The sequence below is a fragment of the Myotis yumanensis genome, unplaced genomic scaffold (assembly GCF_028538775.1).
Source record: "Myotis yumanensis isolate MYYU_CA2020_CCGP unplaced genomic scaffold, mMyoYum1.0.hap1 SCAF_3, whole genome shotgun sequence".
Taxonomy (NCBI): Eukaryota; Metazoa; Chordata; class Mammalia; order Chiroptera; family Vespertilionidae; genus Myotis; species Myotis yumanensis.
Genome location: NW_027223754.1, coordinates 88,133,817 through 88,150,671, shown reverse-complemented (window position 1 = coordinate 88,150,671; position 16,855 = coordinate 88,133,817). Strand labels below are relative to the sequence as shown.

The 16,855-nt window shown below is 42.4% G+C and overlaps 1 protein-coding gene across 2 annotated transcripts in view; it reads left to right on the top strand.

Moving 5' to 3' along the window:
- Positions 1–16,855, top strand: part of KPNA3 (karyopherin subunit alpha 3) — a 115,108-nt gene that overhangs the window by 47,878 nt on the left and 50,375 nt on the right. The window contains exons 1-2 of one of the 2 annotated variants that reach the window (XM_070409088.1): positions 7,106–7,150; positions 14,798–14,883. In XM_070409088.1, the coding sequence (XP_070265189.1) occupies positions 14,803–14,883 (81 nt within the window). In that variant the 5' untranslated portion in view covers positions 7,106–7,150; positions 14,798–14,802. Of the gene's footprint in view, positions 1–7,105; positions 7,151–14,797; positions 14,884–16,855 lie in introns of those variants that run through there. The other variant, XM_070409087.1, reaches the window with a different exon arrangement.

Below are 16,855 nucleotides of genomic sequence, written 5' to 3'. Positions count from 1 at the left end.
CTAACAGACCTAAGCCATTTGGCCATTTACACTCATATGGTTTACATTTACATTCATTTTGGATGAATAGGATACCTTTAACTATTAGAGATAAGTGAGGATAATAGATGTTTTTTCCTTAGAATTTTTATTACCAATGAGTTATAATAAAACAAGCCATAGACAAAATTCTGCTACTTATACAAACGTATTAGCAAGCAATCACAAAATGCCATGCAGCTTGTTCTATGAGTTTAGCCCTTTTAGACTCTAGACTACTACCTTGCAATAAAACTTCAGCCATAAGCAGATACCACAAAGATCTGACTAGGATTAGGTGCCAGAATCCTCCGTGAAGGGGTGGGACACACTATCAAAGGGAAACCTAGACTCAAACACTTCTCTGAAGTAGACTGCAAATAGGTACAGTTCAAGGCACCTGTACAATATTCCTCGTCATTCCATATATCTTGAACAATTCTGTTCCACAGTAAAAGGGTATCAACATATCTTTACTAATTAACAAACTAGTGTCTAAATTCAGATGTTGATAAGCAAAGCACTTACTAACTGGGAGCTAATTCCTGATATAGATGCTTAAAATGCTAACAACTTCTGAAGTGTGGATTCCTAATATTAGGGTACTTTAAAAGTTAACTCAACTATATCCATGCTGAAGGGTTTTTGTTGTTGTTTACCCTCACCTGAGGATATTTTTCCAATGAGAATGGAAGGGAGGGGGAGAGACAGAGAGAAAAACATCGATGTGAGAGAGACATATTGATTGGTTGCCTCCTACATGCGCCCCAACCCAGGCTGGGGACTGAGCCTGTAACCAAGGTACATGTCCCTGAGTGGAACTGAACCCGAGCAAGACCCTTCAGTCTGTGGGCCAACACTCTAACCGCTGAGCCAAACCAGCTAGGGCTTTGCTGAAGAATTTGAATGTGATTTACAGTATAGCAATAATTTGGTCATATTTTGGAAAGGATATGCTGCCTGGATCTTTTTGTTGTTGTTATGTACCATCTTATAACAATTCATAAATAATTAAATGTAGTAGTTATTCCAATGAAAATGTTTTTTCTTCTCAGTTCTAGTAACAGTTGGATTGGCTATTCATATAGGCAAATTTTAACAATGGTGCAGTTCTAATCTTCAAGTGAATAAAGACAGTTTACAGAGTTATCAAGTAATACTTCATTAATATTGGTATTTGAAGATTGCTCAACATTTATTACCATTTTATATGATGAATTCATACAGAAAATATTCTGTATCAATAGTATTGAAGTCAAAACACAAAAACATATTACATATAAAATTAGATTCAAAGCTCTTTCTTTCTACTGTTGAACCATATTAATAATAGTTTTATCAGTGCATCATCCCATCACATTAAATGAATGCTACTAATTTGAATTTTGTTTGGCAGAGTTTTGCTTGTTTTTAATCCTTACATGAGGAAATGTTTTCATTGATTTTAGAGAGAGAGAGAGGGAGGGGAAGGGACAGAAAGAAATATCGATAGGTTGCTGCCCTGACTAGGGCTCGAACCCGCAACCTGGGCACCTGCCAATTGAACCCATCACCTTTTGGTGTACTGGACATTGCTCCAACCAACTGAACCACACTGGCCAGGGCTGTTTGGCAGTTTTATTTACATTTGATATATGTCTATATCAGTGATGGCGAACCTATGACACACGTGTCAGAGGTGACACGCGAACTCATTTTTTGGTTGATTTTTCTTTGTTAAATGGCATTTAAATATATAAAATAAATATCAAAAATCTAAATCTTTGTTTTACTATGGTTGCAAATATCAAAAAATTTCTATATGTGACACGGCACCAGAGTTAAGTTAGGGTTTTTCAAAATGCTGACACGCCGAGCTCAAAAGGTTCGCCATCACTGGTCTATATTTAAGTTTATATCTATATTAATACTTCAGCATAATTTGGTTTCCATGGGATTTATTTCCCTAAAAGGGTGTTAATTTATCACTGCAATTTAATAAAACTTTACAGAGATACCATAACAAAAGGATATATATATATATATATATATATATATATATATATATATATGCCTAAGCGACCATTGACCATTTGACCGGTAGCTGTGATGTGCACTGACCACCAAGGAGCAGACGGTCAGTGCACAGGCAGGGAAACATGGAACAGACTGATGAATCTCAGAGGGAAGGGGGTAGGGCAGGAAGAGTTTAACCAAAGATCTTATATGCATACTAGAGGCCCAGTGCATGGACTTGTGCACCGATGGGGTCCCTCGGCCTGGCCTGCACGTTCTCGTAATCCAGGACCCCTCGGGGGATGTCGGATTGTCAGTTTCAGTCCAATCCCTGCATGCCAGGCCAAAGGACCCCACTGGTGCACGAATCCGTGCATTGGGCCTCTAGTTATTAAATAAAATAGTAGCATACTGAATCTGGCAGTATCTATCTATAATAATAAAAGAGAAACATGCAAATTAGTGTCACTCCACAATGCTCACCAGGCAATCAGATGAGTATGCAAATTAACCCAACAAAGATGGTGGTTAATTTGCATACATAGGCACCCAAAGGCCTGGGTCCTGGGAACATCATCAGCACCCAGGTCACTCTGAGGTAGGCCCTGTGTGGGCCCTGAGCAGCTTAGAAAGGGCCTGAGCCAGGGGGTTCCTGGGCAGGGGTGGAGCCGGCCATCTGAGCTGTGGGGGGAGGGGGGGGCCCTGCCCAAGCCTAAAGTCTCGGCCAGAGGCATTAGGCCTGGGCAAGGGGCGGAGCCAACAATCGGAGGGGTCTGGGGGTCCCCTGCCCAGGCCTGACGCCTTGGCCAGAGGTGTCAGGCCTGGGCGAGGGGCCGATCCGGCGATCAGAGGGTGATGGGTGTCGATGTCTCTGGCCGAGGCATCAGGCAGGGGCGGGGGGCCGAGCCAGAGATCAGTGTGAACTACAGAGGAAACACCTTTTCTGACCGCTCATTGCTAAGCTCCCTGTATGCCACTGGTAATATTCTTAGTAACTTGGGTAATAAGAATTCAGAAAGGTGATCTAGGGTTTTTCACCACACTCCTGGCGAAAAAAAACAAAGGTCCGCTGCTGGAGCGCTAAGAAATGTCATATCCTGCCCTAGGCGGTTTGGCTCAGTGGATAATGCCTCAGCCTGCCTACCATAGGGTCTGGGTTCAGTTGTGACCAAGGGCATGTACCTAGGTTGCAGGCTCTTCCCTGGCTGGGGCCCAGGTCATCGCGCATGCAGGAGGCAACCAATCAAAGTGTTCCTCTCACTTTGATGTTTTTCTCTGTCTTTCCCTTTCTCTTCCACAGTCTCTAAAAATCAATGGAAACATATCCTCAGGTGAGGATAAAAAAAATAATAAATAAATGTCATATCCTATGAAAGACACATCTTGAAAATGCCTAAAGAAAGTTGTCATTTTTTCATGGTGAAGGGACTGGAGTCCACGTTGATGAAAACACCTTGGTGGCTGCGGTGACTGCCAGTGGCTGCAGCAGCGGGGTGATGGGGCTGGTGCCTTCCCCTGATCAGCCCAGTCGCCTCCCACAAAGGGAGGCCAGACTGCGGCTTAGGCCCTCTTCCCAAGGGGAGCAGGGAGCGGGCCTAAGCCGTCACTAGGACATCCCCTGAGGGCTCCCAGTATGTGAGAGGGGGCAGGCTGGGCTGAGGGACCCCCCGCCAGTGCACGAATTTTGTACACCGGGCCCCTAGTATATATATAAAAGCCTAAGTGACTGTTACAACCGCACGACCAGTCGACCAGTCACTATGACACACACTAACCACCAGAGGGCAGACACTCAATGCAGGAGCTGCCCCCTGGTGGACAGTGCGCTCCAACAGCGGAAGCGCCGCTCAGCCAGAAGCCGGGCTCACGGCTGGCAAGTGCAGCTGCAGAGGTGGGAGCCTCTTCCGCCTCTGCAGCAGTGCTACTGAGCGCCGGCAGCAAGTGCAGTGTGGCTGGGGTGTGCGGGAGTGGTTCAGTGCCCGACCCTGGCTTAGGCTCCTCCCTAGCCGCCTGCTGCTTAGCGCACTGCTACATCCCTTGAACCTCATAAGCCTGCAGTTACAATCTCCGGAGAACGATTGAAGCGAGGACACTCAGGATAACCAGGATGAGCCTGATATCGCCGCCAGGCTCCTGGTACTCTGCCGTGGGCATGGAATCTAATCCCTTATTGATTGCCCTGGAGCTACAGAGGAAGGCAGAAATGTAACATTGGCCACAAGGTAGCGGCTGACAATTGGGGTAAAAGTCAGAAAGAGATGGATCTGAAGGGTGGGGGCATGGGCAACAGAGCACCCCTACCCACCTCCAAGCCCCCCAAATTTGTTCACCTCAGAGTGGCTCTTATCCGGCTCCGAGCTGTGGAAAGCGTCCAACATGGCCCAAGGTGTCCACTGGGGACCTCCTGCCTGGCAAGGTGTGACCCTGGCTGCAGAAGGGACATTTGGAAATACTTTTTCAGGAAGCTGCAGGGAGGAGGACAGACTCCCCACACGACTTCCCGGTGTTTCACGGGAATGTGGAAACTCCCTGGGCATGCAGGCATGGGCTCCTGATTTCCTTTCAATGTGCATCGTGCATGGGGCCACTAGTATTAAAATAATATACCGTGAGCATGTAACCCTTATGTAGTCTTTATTCCAAAAATATAATTTTACCATACTTATCTATATTTATAAAAGCCTAAGTGGCCGAATGACCGGTCAACTGGTCGCTATGACATGCACGGACCACCAGGGGGCAGACACTCAATGCAGGAGCTTCCCCCTGGTGGTCAGTGCACTCCCACAGCCGGCCTCCCATGGGCGGCTAATCTCCTGTGGTCCCTCCCCCCGGCTGGCCTGCCCTGATAGGCCCCAATAGGCCAGCTGGCCAACCTCGTGGTCCCTCCCCCCAGCCGGCCAACCTCCCGTGGTCCCAGCCGCCCAGCTCCGATGACCCCAATCAGGGCAGCCGGCCAACCTCCCACGGCCTCTCTTCCACTCTCCTCCCCCTTCCCCCTCCCCCCCCCCCCCCCCGCACCCCAGCCAACCTTCCACGGCCCTGATTGCCAACCAGGCCAAGGGACCCCACCCATGCACGAATTTGTGCACTGGGCTTCTAGTATATGTAATGAAATAATATATATATATATATATATATATATATATATATATATATATATATGTAAAAGATTAATATGCTAAGTGCCCAACCGTCCAACCAGATGCTGTGGCGCACAGTGATCACCTGGGGGCAGACGCTCAATGTAGGAGCTGCTGTGACGCGCACTGGTCATTTACAGAGAAACAGCACTGTGGACCTGCACCCACAAAGCAACACTTGGCTTCCCCCAAGTGGGACACAGGCCCCGCCACCACCCCGGAGCAACAGCCCACCAAATCGCAGCCAATGGTGCTGAGACCCCTTGCCGAAATATGCAGCCCACAGCCCAGCCTAACCCAGAAATGGTGGCTGGGGCACTGGGTAATGATGTCACATAGCAATGCCCAGCTTCCTCTCCCTAGTGACGACTAGCCTCCTTGCAGTTTCTTCAACCCAGGAACACGACTTGCTTTATAGCCAGGTGCAAACATTTCACACTTTAACCAAATGTCTGTGGGGTTTTTTCCCATGCCTCATCTCACTTGATCCTCACAGAAGTCGTGGAGTAGGTAGATAGTAGACTCACTGAAATCCTATTTTCATTAGCCGGAAAACAGAGATTTAGAAAGTTTAGAAACTTGACCCGATTGAAAAGCAGTAAGAAATGGTGGACCTTGAAAAGTACTTCAGGTTTTCTCACTCTGCAGAATATAGTCAGACACTGCTGCCGTTAAATATTTTACCCTTTGTTCTCCCTGCATGATCTACAATAATAATCTGCTTTGTGTTGACATTTACTGCAGTGTTGCTGACAATTACCTGAAAGAGAAGTTGGGGTACTTCACTGGGCTGGAAAAATTTTAACTAAATCAGAAAGCAGGTCTAATTAAGCAAGTTTACCTATACTATATCTATATCTATCTATCTATCTATCTATCTATCTATCTATCTATCTATCTATCTATATATCTATATCTATATCTATATCTATATCTATCTATATATATATATATATATAGAGAGAGAGAGAGAGAGAGAGAGAGAGAGAGAGCTCTCCCTGGCACCAATCACACGTGTGTTTTGATCTGTCATCGTCAATCGTAATTTGGTTGACACTTCTATTGAGAAAGGGCGAATAGCGATATTAAAATATTTCTTTTAATTAATTTCCTGTCAATGTGAACAAATCCTTGCACTGGGCCACTAGTTCATTATATCAGTACATCAAGGGGAGAGAGGATATCTAATCATTTCAATAATTGCTGATAAGATGTGCCTGGTAAAGACATGGAATTAGAAGGGTACTTTTTACTTTTTGATACAAAATATCTTCCCAAACTTATTTTCATTTTCATGTGGTTTTAAGGCCATGACAGTGAGTTGTTTTCTTTTTAAAAATGTGAATTGTTTGAGATAGATTTCTTTGGTTGCAAACATCAAAAATCAGTCCTGCTGACTTAAGCAAAACTATAATTTATTGGGGAAATATGGGGTAGTTCATAATTATGAATAGGCACACCAGATAACTAGAAATAGAGCAAGTCTAGGACATAGGCATCATTATGCCTGGTTCAGTGCTGCTTTTTTTTCCTTCCCACTTAGCTCAGGGTTCAGAGTTATGGGGAATAGAGTTCTGTTCATGTGTTTGAGTCTCATGCCCTACTTAACCTAGTAGAGATTCATTAATAGGCAGTTCTATCATGACTACACAAGGGAGAGTATACAGTTCTCTATAGTAGCCTGGGTGCAGTTAGGAAAGGGGAATGGAAAGACAGCCAAGCCACACCTCCTCACTCCCTACAAAATTAACCAAGATATCCAGTAACATAGACAGTTTTGGCTTTTAACCCTCCTTTAGTTTATTATTTAAAGTCTAAAACTGATCAATCCTTAATTCTTAAGAATAAATTACCTCAAAAATTTAAAAATTTTTTAAATGCCTAAGATCTTAATTTATATATGAACAGTATCAATATTTAGATACTTAATGTAATCTTTTTCTTTTTAGACAATGCGAAGACACAGAAATGAAGTGACAGTTGAACTACGAAAGGTAAGGATGATTTACATGTAATGAAAAGTAATGAGGATATTTTTTCTGATATTAAAATTCTGTATAACTTGAATAATGAAAATAATATGGCAAATTAGTGGTCATCTCTAAGACCACATAGCATAAAAATACACCATTTTTTATAAAATGTTAAAAGTAGCTGGGGTAGAACCAAGATGGCAGCATAGGTAAACACCAGTACTTGCTGCCTCCCACAATCACATTAAAATTACAAGTAAAATACAGAACAACCATCATTCAGAACTGCCTGAAATGTGGCTGAATGAAAGTCCTACAACTAGAGAAGTAAAGAAAGTATATTGAGATAGGCCTGACACCCAGGTGTGACATTTTTTTCTTATCTCGGCTACTGAGGCCTCCTGTGAGAAGCAGGGGTGCCAGCCCCACAACAGACCCCCCAGCTCAGAGCTGGGAAGAGACATCCCTATAACTTTAAAACCAGCGGGGATTGTGGCTGAGTGACAAGGAGGCCCCTAGAGACCCAGCAGTTCCTCTTAAAGGGCTGACACATGAACTTACACGGTCCCACTTCCTCTGAGCTCTAGCACCAGGTTGTGGCTTATGGGGAGGAACTAGATTGTCTGCCATCAGGGCAAGAACTCGGGGGTGGCTTTCTCCCAGACAAGGTTCATTGTTCCTGTGCTGGAATCTCCCCCGTTGCAGTGCTGACTGGCAGCCATATCTGAATTTTCATCATTGTACCCCACGCTGTTCACTCCACCTTGGTGATTCCCTGAGAACCCGACCCATCCAATTTGAAGCCCCACCGAAGCTGTTTGCAGCAGCTTTTCCATATAAATGGTCTGTCCTGGTTCAGGCTTCAGACTTTTCTAAAATCTCTCAAACAAGCAGCAGCTGGTATCAGCATGCCCCAAACCTATCAATAAGAGACTGAAGGCCCAGCACTAGCACGAGCCTGTCTTGCTTCACAGCTAGGCCTCGTCTGGGCACTTCCAAACCCAATATAATAGCAGCCATCTGCAGATCTCTCTGTAGCTCTTGCTGGACAGCCCCAAGCAATAGCTGACTTTGCACCTCCCCTGAAGCCCTAGAGCCAGTGCACCCGGTGGACAGCTTCAGACCATATCAGATACATAGGGGTGTCTCCTGCACAGCAGCTCTTCATTGTAGATGCAGCTGGTCCTTACAGTCAATTGGCCTGGAGGTCAACTCCTCCCAGTGACACCAACAGCAATCAAGTCTCAACTACAAGACTGTGCACACAGCCTACACAAGGGTGAACCTAGAGGACCCAGCTTAGGTGACTGGGAGCTACACAGGCCACCCTACCAATTCCAGGAGACATAACAGCTCTACCTAATACATAGAAACAATCACAGGGAAGCAGCCAACATGCGGAGACAAAGAAACATGTCACAAATGAAAGAAATGGAAGCAAGCAAACTACTGGGTACCGAGTAAAAAAAATGGTTATAAGGTTGCTCAAGGATCTTAATGATAGCTTCATGGGACTTAGTGAGACTCACAAGAATCTTAGAATTTCAAAGACATGAAAAAGGACCAGTCAGAAATTAAGCATACACTAACTGAAATAAAGAATAATTTACAGGAATTCAATAGTAGAAGATTCTGAAAATCAAATCAATGATTTGGAATATGAGATTAAAAAAAAAAACCCAATCAGAAGAGCAAAAAGAAAAAAGAATCCAAAAATATCAAGATAGCTGGAGGGGGTCAATGGCGGGGAAAGAGGGACATATGTAATACTTTCAATAATAAAGAATTACTTAAACAAAAAACATAAAAATATGAAGATAGTGTAAGGAGCCTCTGGGACAACTTAAAGTATACCAGCATTTGCATAAGGGGGTGCCAGAAAGAGAAAAGAGAGAGAGCAAGATATTGAAAACCTATTTGAGGAAATAATGGCAGAAAACTTCCCCTATGTGGTGAAAGAAATAGATTAACAAGTCCAGGAAGCGCAGAGTCCCAAACATGAGGAATCCAAAGAGGCCCACACCAGGACACATCATAATTAAAATGCCAAGGGTTAAAGACAAAGATTGAGACTCTTAAAAGCAGCCAGAGAAAAGCAATTAGTTACCTACAAGGGAGCACCCATACGACTGTTTGCTGATTTCTCAACAGAAACTATGCAGGCCTGAAGGGAGTGGCAAGAAATATTCAGTCATGTAAAGCAAGGATCTACAACCAAAATTGCTCTACCCAGCAAAGCTATCATTTTGAGTGAAGGTCAGTTGAAGGGCTACCAGACAAGAAAAAGCTAAAGGAATTCATCATCAAATAAGTATTAAATGAAATGTTGAAGGGTATTCTTGAAGAAAAAGAGGAAGGAAAGAAATAAAAAATATGAACAATAAAAATGGCAATAAATACTTATCTATCAGCAGTTGAATCTAAAAATCAAAATAACTGAACAAGAAATCTAATGAACAAAATAAACTGATGAATAAAATAGAATCAGAGGCATGTAACAGACTGATGAATCTCAGAGGGAGTTAGTGAGGGGGTTGCAGGAAGAGATTAACCAAAGTTCTTATATGCATATATGTATTAACTCTGGGGACAGACAGTATGGTGGTGAAGGCCTGGAGTTGGGTGGGAATTGGGTGTAGGGGAGCAATAGGGAGGAAAAAGGGGGACATCTGTAATACTCTCAACAATAAAGATTTTTTAAATAAAAAAGGAAAAGAAAAGTATCTGCTAATTCCAGTGTTCTTTCAATTACTCAACTTCTTCATGGATACTTATAAATTAACAGCAGTGTTTGGGCAGTCATATTTTTAAGTTTTTTCATATCCTTGGGTCATTTGTACCAGAGATGTGAACTAAGCCTTAGCCTACCTAATAACAGTGAGTAAAGTCAGCTCCTTGCCAATCTTAACATTTTGGTCTTAGCATTTCTTTTTCTTTGTAACTTTTTATTAACATATAGCATACATACAAAAAAAGTTAACACATCTTAAGTGTACAACTTGATGAATTTAACAAAGTGAACACATCTGTGTAACCAACTCCTGAATCAAGAACATTACCTGTATCCTAAGGCCCCTTATGGATTACTACTTTCCCCCAAAGACCATTATCTTGGTTTGTCACACTATGAATTATTTTGCATATTTTGAACTTTATCCCATATAATAAAAGCCTAATATGCTGTGTGTCCAACTGTTCCTTTGACCAGTCATTATGATGCACACTGACCACCAGGGGGCAGATGCTCCAACCGGTAGGTTAGCTTGCTACTGGGATCAGGCCAATCGGGACTGGGCGAGATGGGCTGGACACGCCCTGGAGCCCTCCCAAAGTCCCTCCCTGCCCCGATTGTGCACCGGTGGGGTCCCTCAGCCTGGCTTGCACCCTCTCGCAATCCAGGACCCCTTGGGGGATGTCAGAGAGCCAGTTTTGGCCCGATCCCCACAGGCCAGGCCAAGGGACCCCACCAATGCATGAATCCGTGCACCAGGCCTCTAGTATAAATAGAATAGTGTGTGCCCTTTTGTGTCTGGCTTTTCATTCATTATTTGAAGATCATTCTCCTTAAGAGAGGCAATAAGAATAAAATTGAAGTTAAGTAATTATTTATTGTCATCTGTTAACATTATACCAGCTATCCCCAGATGTGGGCCTTTGGTTTTCCTTAACATTTCATGCTTGGAATACAACTATAAAACTTTTATATTGGTCTTGCTATTATTCAGACTCCTCTCCTTGTTTTAAGCTTTTTAGCTCTTTTAGTATGCTTCTAAATTTTTTAAACTATTTACTTATATTTGTTATTTGTTCTTCCCTCTATGACTGTACTACTTTCTGTAGTTAATTTATAGAGTTAAAAATACTTGCTTGTCGGTGTGTGTTTATTGATTTAGAGAGAGAGAGAGAGTTAAGTTCTTACATAGGTTCTGCACTCATTGGTTGATTCTCGTTTTTGCCCTGACCCAGGATCCAATCCACAACCTTGGCATATCGGGATGACACACTAACCTACTGAGCAACCTGGCCAGGGCAGAGCATGATTTTTAATATCCACGTTGGTTAATTTAGAGACTCTTATCTCTTCTGGATAATATTGTTTCTTTTTCACTTAGCACAGTTAGTTCCTGAACATCCTATAGGACAACCAAAAATAAAATTTACTAAAGAAATCTCAAGCAGTCCCTTATTTCACATGTCAGGATTCCCTGAATAAGCAGCAAAAAGTGAACCAGTCCTTCCTGAAACAAAGCCTAAACTTCAGACAATGCTTAATTGCTTTTGATATGATTCTACAGAGGTATGGAGAGCCCTTCAAGAGAAGATTCCTCTACTCTTTATCATCAGAGTATTTAACTCTGACTTCAGCCTTACTATTTCTGTATCTCCGTTGAATAGAAAATCACAGTGTCATTACTGACATTGAGATTCTTGAAAATACAAGAAAATAGAGCTACTTCCAAGAGTTTCATAGATGAGCTTTACCCATTTCTATTAGATTACACACTTCTAAAATGAAGGTAATAACCAGTTCACCTCCACCACCACCACCCCCCCCCCCCACCCTAGATATTCCCAAGTCTCCCTGACAGGTCATCCCAAAATGCTTAGTCAGATTCTGGACATGTCATTGTCACTCATTAAATGTTAATATTCAGAAATTAAATTGAATGATGATATCTTAAAATTTTGCTTATATTTAAATCATTTATTGAAGTTTTATGAAAAACATCTTAGATATAGAACAGTGCTACTCAGAAGTCCTGGGATAAGTTAGGAGACTTGTGTCAGAATATTAAACAAGGCACTGCTTCCTTTACCAAGGAAGTCTTTCTGCCTAAATAAATCACAGAACTAAAGCATATTTAGTTTCATAGTTGATTTCTGGCACAAACTCCTATCTTATAGCAGACCTGTAACAGATATTTCAAAGACCTTTAGTCAGTCCAAGGACCATACTTTGAATAGCACTGAAATTGACCTATCAAATTGAGGGTAAAGCTCATTACTAATATGTACTGTTTTACTGGCCTCAAACTTTTTTTTTTTAATTTCTTTTTTTCTCCCACACAACCAAATTCTGCAACTCTTGAAGACTGGTATTGAATTTTGGTTGTTTGCACCATATAACCTTACATAGTAACTTATATAGAGCAATTGCTTAATAAAAACTTGAAAGATTGCCCTAGCTGGTTTGGGTCAGTGGACAGAGCATCGACCTGCAGACCAAAGGGTCCCGGGTTTGATTCTGGTCAAGGGACGTACCTTGGTTGCAGGCTCCTCCCTGGCCTGGGGTGCGTGCAGGAAGGATGTTTCTCTCTGTCTTTCCCTCTCTCTTACACTCTACCTAAAAAAAAAAAAAAAACAATAGAAAAATATCCTAGGGTGAGGATTAACAACAACAAAAACTAGAAAACAAAAAAACTCAAAAGATCTAACTCTTTTTGTTTAACCTTTTTGTCTACTTTTACCTCTTTGATCTCTTACTTTCCTACTTAAGTAAGCCTTTATGCATCAACACTTATACAGAAGTTAGTACTTCTGTTTTATATTGTGTTGTAAATAGTTACATAGGAATTAAATAACTTGCCTAAAATCACACAGCTGATAAAGTGGCAGAACTGAGCTCTTAACCATTGTTATAAATGCCTTTTAATGTAAAAGTTAAGTGAGTAATGCCTCATAAGTTGGAAATGAGTCCGAAACCTGTCACTGACATTTTTAACTTTGACACATTAGATTAAAATCGTATATAATAAAAGGCTAATATGCAAATTGTCCCCTTGACCGGAAGTTCGACCAGGAGTTCAACCTGGGGATGGGGCTGGCCGACCAACTGTTCACGGCCCCTCCCCCCAGCCAGCCTGGCCTGATTGGCCCTGATTCGGGCGGACCAGCTGAACCCCACCCATGCACGAAGCACCGGGCCTCTAGTTTGATGTAATATTCTCTTGATTTATCAGTCAGATATGCCATAGGACTTTACTATGGCATAGATGTGGGAGTGAGGGTGGTTAAGTTCTTACATAAAAACAAAGCACCAAAATATCTCACTTGACTGATCAGATACAGCACTTAATTTAGTTATTTGACTTTTTAGTAAAATGTCTCTTTTATAAAATGGCCTAAATTTCCCATATTAACAAGCTAAAGAAGAAAAACGATTATATCAATTGATGCAGAAAAAGCACTTGACAAAATCTAACATCCATTCCTGCTAAAAACTCAACAAATTAGAAATAAAGGGGAGCCGAAACCGATTTGGCTCAGTGGATAGAGCGTTGGCCTGCAGACTGAAAGGTCCCAGGTTCGATTCCGGTCAAGGGCATGTACCTGGGTTGCGGGCACATCCCCAGTAGGAGATGTGCAGGAGGCAGCTGATCGATGTTTCTCTCTCATCAATGTTTCTAACTTTCTATCTCTCTCCCTTCCTCTCTGTAAAAAATCAATAAAATATATTTTTTTAAAAAAAAGAAAGAAAGGGGAATTGCCTCAACTTGATAAAGAGCATTTGCAAAAACCTACAGCTAATATACTAAGGGTGAAACACCGAATGCTTTCCCCCTAAGATCCAGGAACAATGCAAGGATATCCATTCTCACACTTCTTATTTAACATAGTGCTGGTATCCAGCATGTACAACAGATCTTCTTATAATATCGTTTTGTTCAACCTCATTTCCTTCAATGTCATATCATTATAACATTGATTAGATGCCATAGGAACTTAAGTCTTGTTTATATCAATTAACCAATGGTAAAATTGTTTTTTTTATATGTTTTTTTATTTGAAGTTGCAGAACCTTTTGATGATGTTAAGGGAGTACTTACTGTATAATGCTTTCAAATGGAAGCAATGTTTGCTTCAACAGTATAAAAAAGCAAACTAATTAGAAAATGGGCAAAAGATATGAAGATACATTTTATTGAAGGGGTTATGTAAATGGAAATCATCATTATGGTGATGATTATTCATACCAATCAGGGAAATACAAACTAAAATCAATTAAGCATCTATCAGAATGGTTAAAATTTAAAAATAATAACAACCCCAAATGCTGGTGGGAGGATGCAGAGAAACTGGATCACTGATACATTGCTGGTAGTAATGTAAAATGGTACAGTCACTCTGGAAAGTATGCAACCCATCAATGATAATTCTAGGCACTTATCCCGGGGAAGTGAAAATGGGTATTCCTACAAAACCTGTACATGAATGTTTCTATCAGTTTTATTTGTAATAGCTAAAACCTGAAAATGACCCAGGTGTCCTTTAAAGGGTAAATGGTAAACTGTGGTATGTCTGTAGGATGAAATGCTCCTCAACAATAAAAAGGAACAAACTGTTGATAGAAGCAACAAGTTGCATGAATTTTCAGGAAATTATGCTGGGGGGGAAGCCCATCACACAAAAAAGTTATATACTGTATGATTCCATTTACATAACAGTTTTGAATTGCTAAAATTTTAGAAATGGAGGACATATTAATAGTTGTAAGGGTCAAATATGGAGACAGCGAGGTGGTTTTGCTTATAAAAGGCAACAGGAAGGCATCTTCTGTTTTTGGTATTGTTTAGTATCTTCTATATATATATAAAACCCTAATATGCATATAGACCGAACGGTAGAACAACTGAACAACTGATCTCTATGACATGCGCTGACCACCAGGGGGCATGTGCGGAACCTGGCGGGCGTCAGTAGCAGGCAGCAGAGCACGGAACATGGAGCTTGCCCGTAGCGGGATGGTGGAACAGGTGAGCAGGGGTCCCAGACCAAGGCGGGACGCCGGTCGCTGTCATTGGGGCACGCTTCTGGTGGTTACTGAAAATACTTTGCTCCCACACACCGTGATCCCACCTAGCGCTCGCACCTGCTGCCAGCACCGGAGCCACCACTTGCACCCACTGCCAGTGCCTGGCGCCGGCCCTAATCGCTCGGTACCGTCAGCGGGTGCGAGCAGCAGCTGCCAGCCCTTATCACCCCTCAGGGCTTCTCTACCTCCCCCTGCTCCTGAGCGGCAATCAGGGCTGGCAGCCGCCTCTTGCACCCTCTGCCAGCGATGGCCCTGCTCGCATCTGCTGCTGGCGCTGGCCCCAATCACTCTGCATCATCAGCAGGTGTGAGTGGGGCTGGCGCCATCAGCACGTGGGAGTGGTGGCTGCGGGAACGGGGCTGCAACAGGAGGGGCCGGGCAGGGGTGCAGAGGATGGGCTGAGACCCGCCACTGTGCCCACCGCAGCCTCACAGGCCACAGTTCCTTTCAAGGTGCACGAATTCGTGCACTGGGCCCCTAGTCTTTTTTATAATGGTGGATACATGAGCCTATACACATAGCAAAATTATATAGATCTTAAGTAAGATGGTAAATCCAAATAAGGGCAGTAGATTGTATCAATTAATGTCAGTGTTCTGGTTGTGATTTTATACAATCATTCGCTGCTAAACAATGCAGATACTAATAAATGAATTTTTAGGCAGTTTCATCATTTTGCGCACATTGTAGAGTGTAGTTACACAAACCTAAATGGCTTAGCCTACTATATATACATCTAGGCTTCATGGTAGAGCTTATTGCTCTTGGGCTACAAAACTGTATAGCATGTCACTGTGCAAAACAACATGAGAATAAATCAAGCACAAGAGAAAATTATCTGGTCGAGAAGCATTGTAAGCATGAGATGTATTGGGCTACTGCCTGCATATTACAGCATACAGCAAACTTCCTTTTTATAAGTAGAAAGAGTAGAAATTGATACTCTAAAATATCAATTAAAAAGTATAGTATGGTAAATACATAAGCCATAACAATCATTTATTATCAGGAATTATGTAATTGTATGTGCTATACTTTTCTTTTAACTTTTACTAGCATTTATTTATGTTGAATTTACTATTGAGCCATAAGTTGTTTCTTCAGTTTCTTCTGTCATTTATTATCAGGTATTATGTAATTGTATCATGTGGTATACTTTTGTTTTAACTTTTATTAGCATTTATTTATGCTGAATTTACTCTTTGGTCATAAGTTATTGTTTCTTCAGTTTCTTCTGGGTTCTCTTTCTTCTGTACAACGTCATCTTCTGTTCTTCTTCAGTAAGGACCATCTCAGTGTGGCAGGGAGAGCTCAGGTATGGGTCCATTTGCCCATGAGCTCTGTAAGTTCTTCATGTTGGGAGAATTGTTCAGCTGGATATGCTCAGTGACCAGAGAATTTACATCTAAACCCATAAGTTCGTGGCTACTCTCTATTTTTAAGCATATGCAGCAAAAATTCAACACCCCTTTTGGGCCACCAACCCTGCATCCAGCTCTACTGTTTGGCCTGGGCACACCTAGCAACTCCACCATTGTAACAATGGCATAGCACACATTGCTTCTGTAAAGTGACATCCTTCAGAGGAGACTAAAAATTGCAGGGGACTAAGTGGATGCTACACCGACCCACTCCCAGGACCAAGCTGGAATTACAACTAAAATACAAAAAAAAAAAAACCACCACCAAAAAACCCATCCTTAGTACTCAACTGAAGAATAGCTAGAGAGAACCCTGATAACCAAGGATGGAAAGTGGAGACTGAATAGATACTGGCAGGAAGGGTGAGGGTGTGAAAGGGCTGGCCAGACTCCCACAGACAGCAGCTGCAGTTCCAGAGAGAGATCTCAGCTCTCGGGGAGAGGGGGTTGCCACTGAGAAATTTGGGGTCTAATCCCCAAGATGGGCCCCCC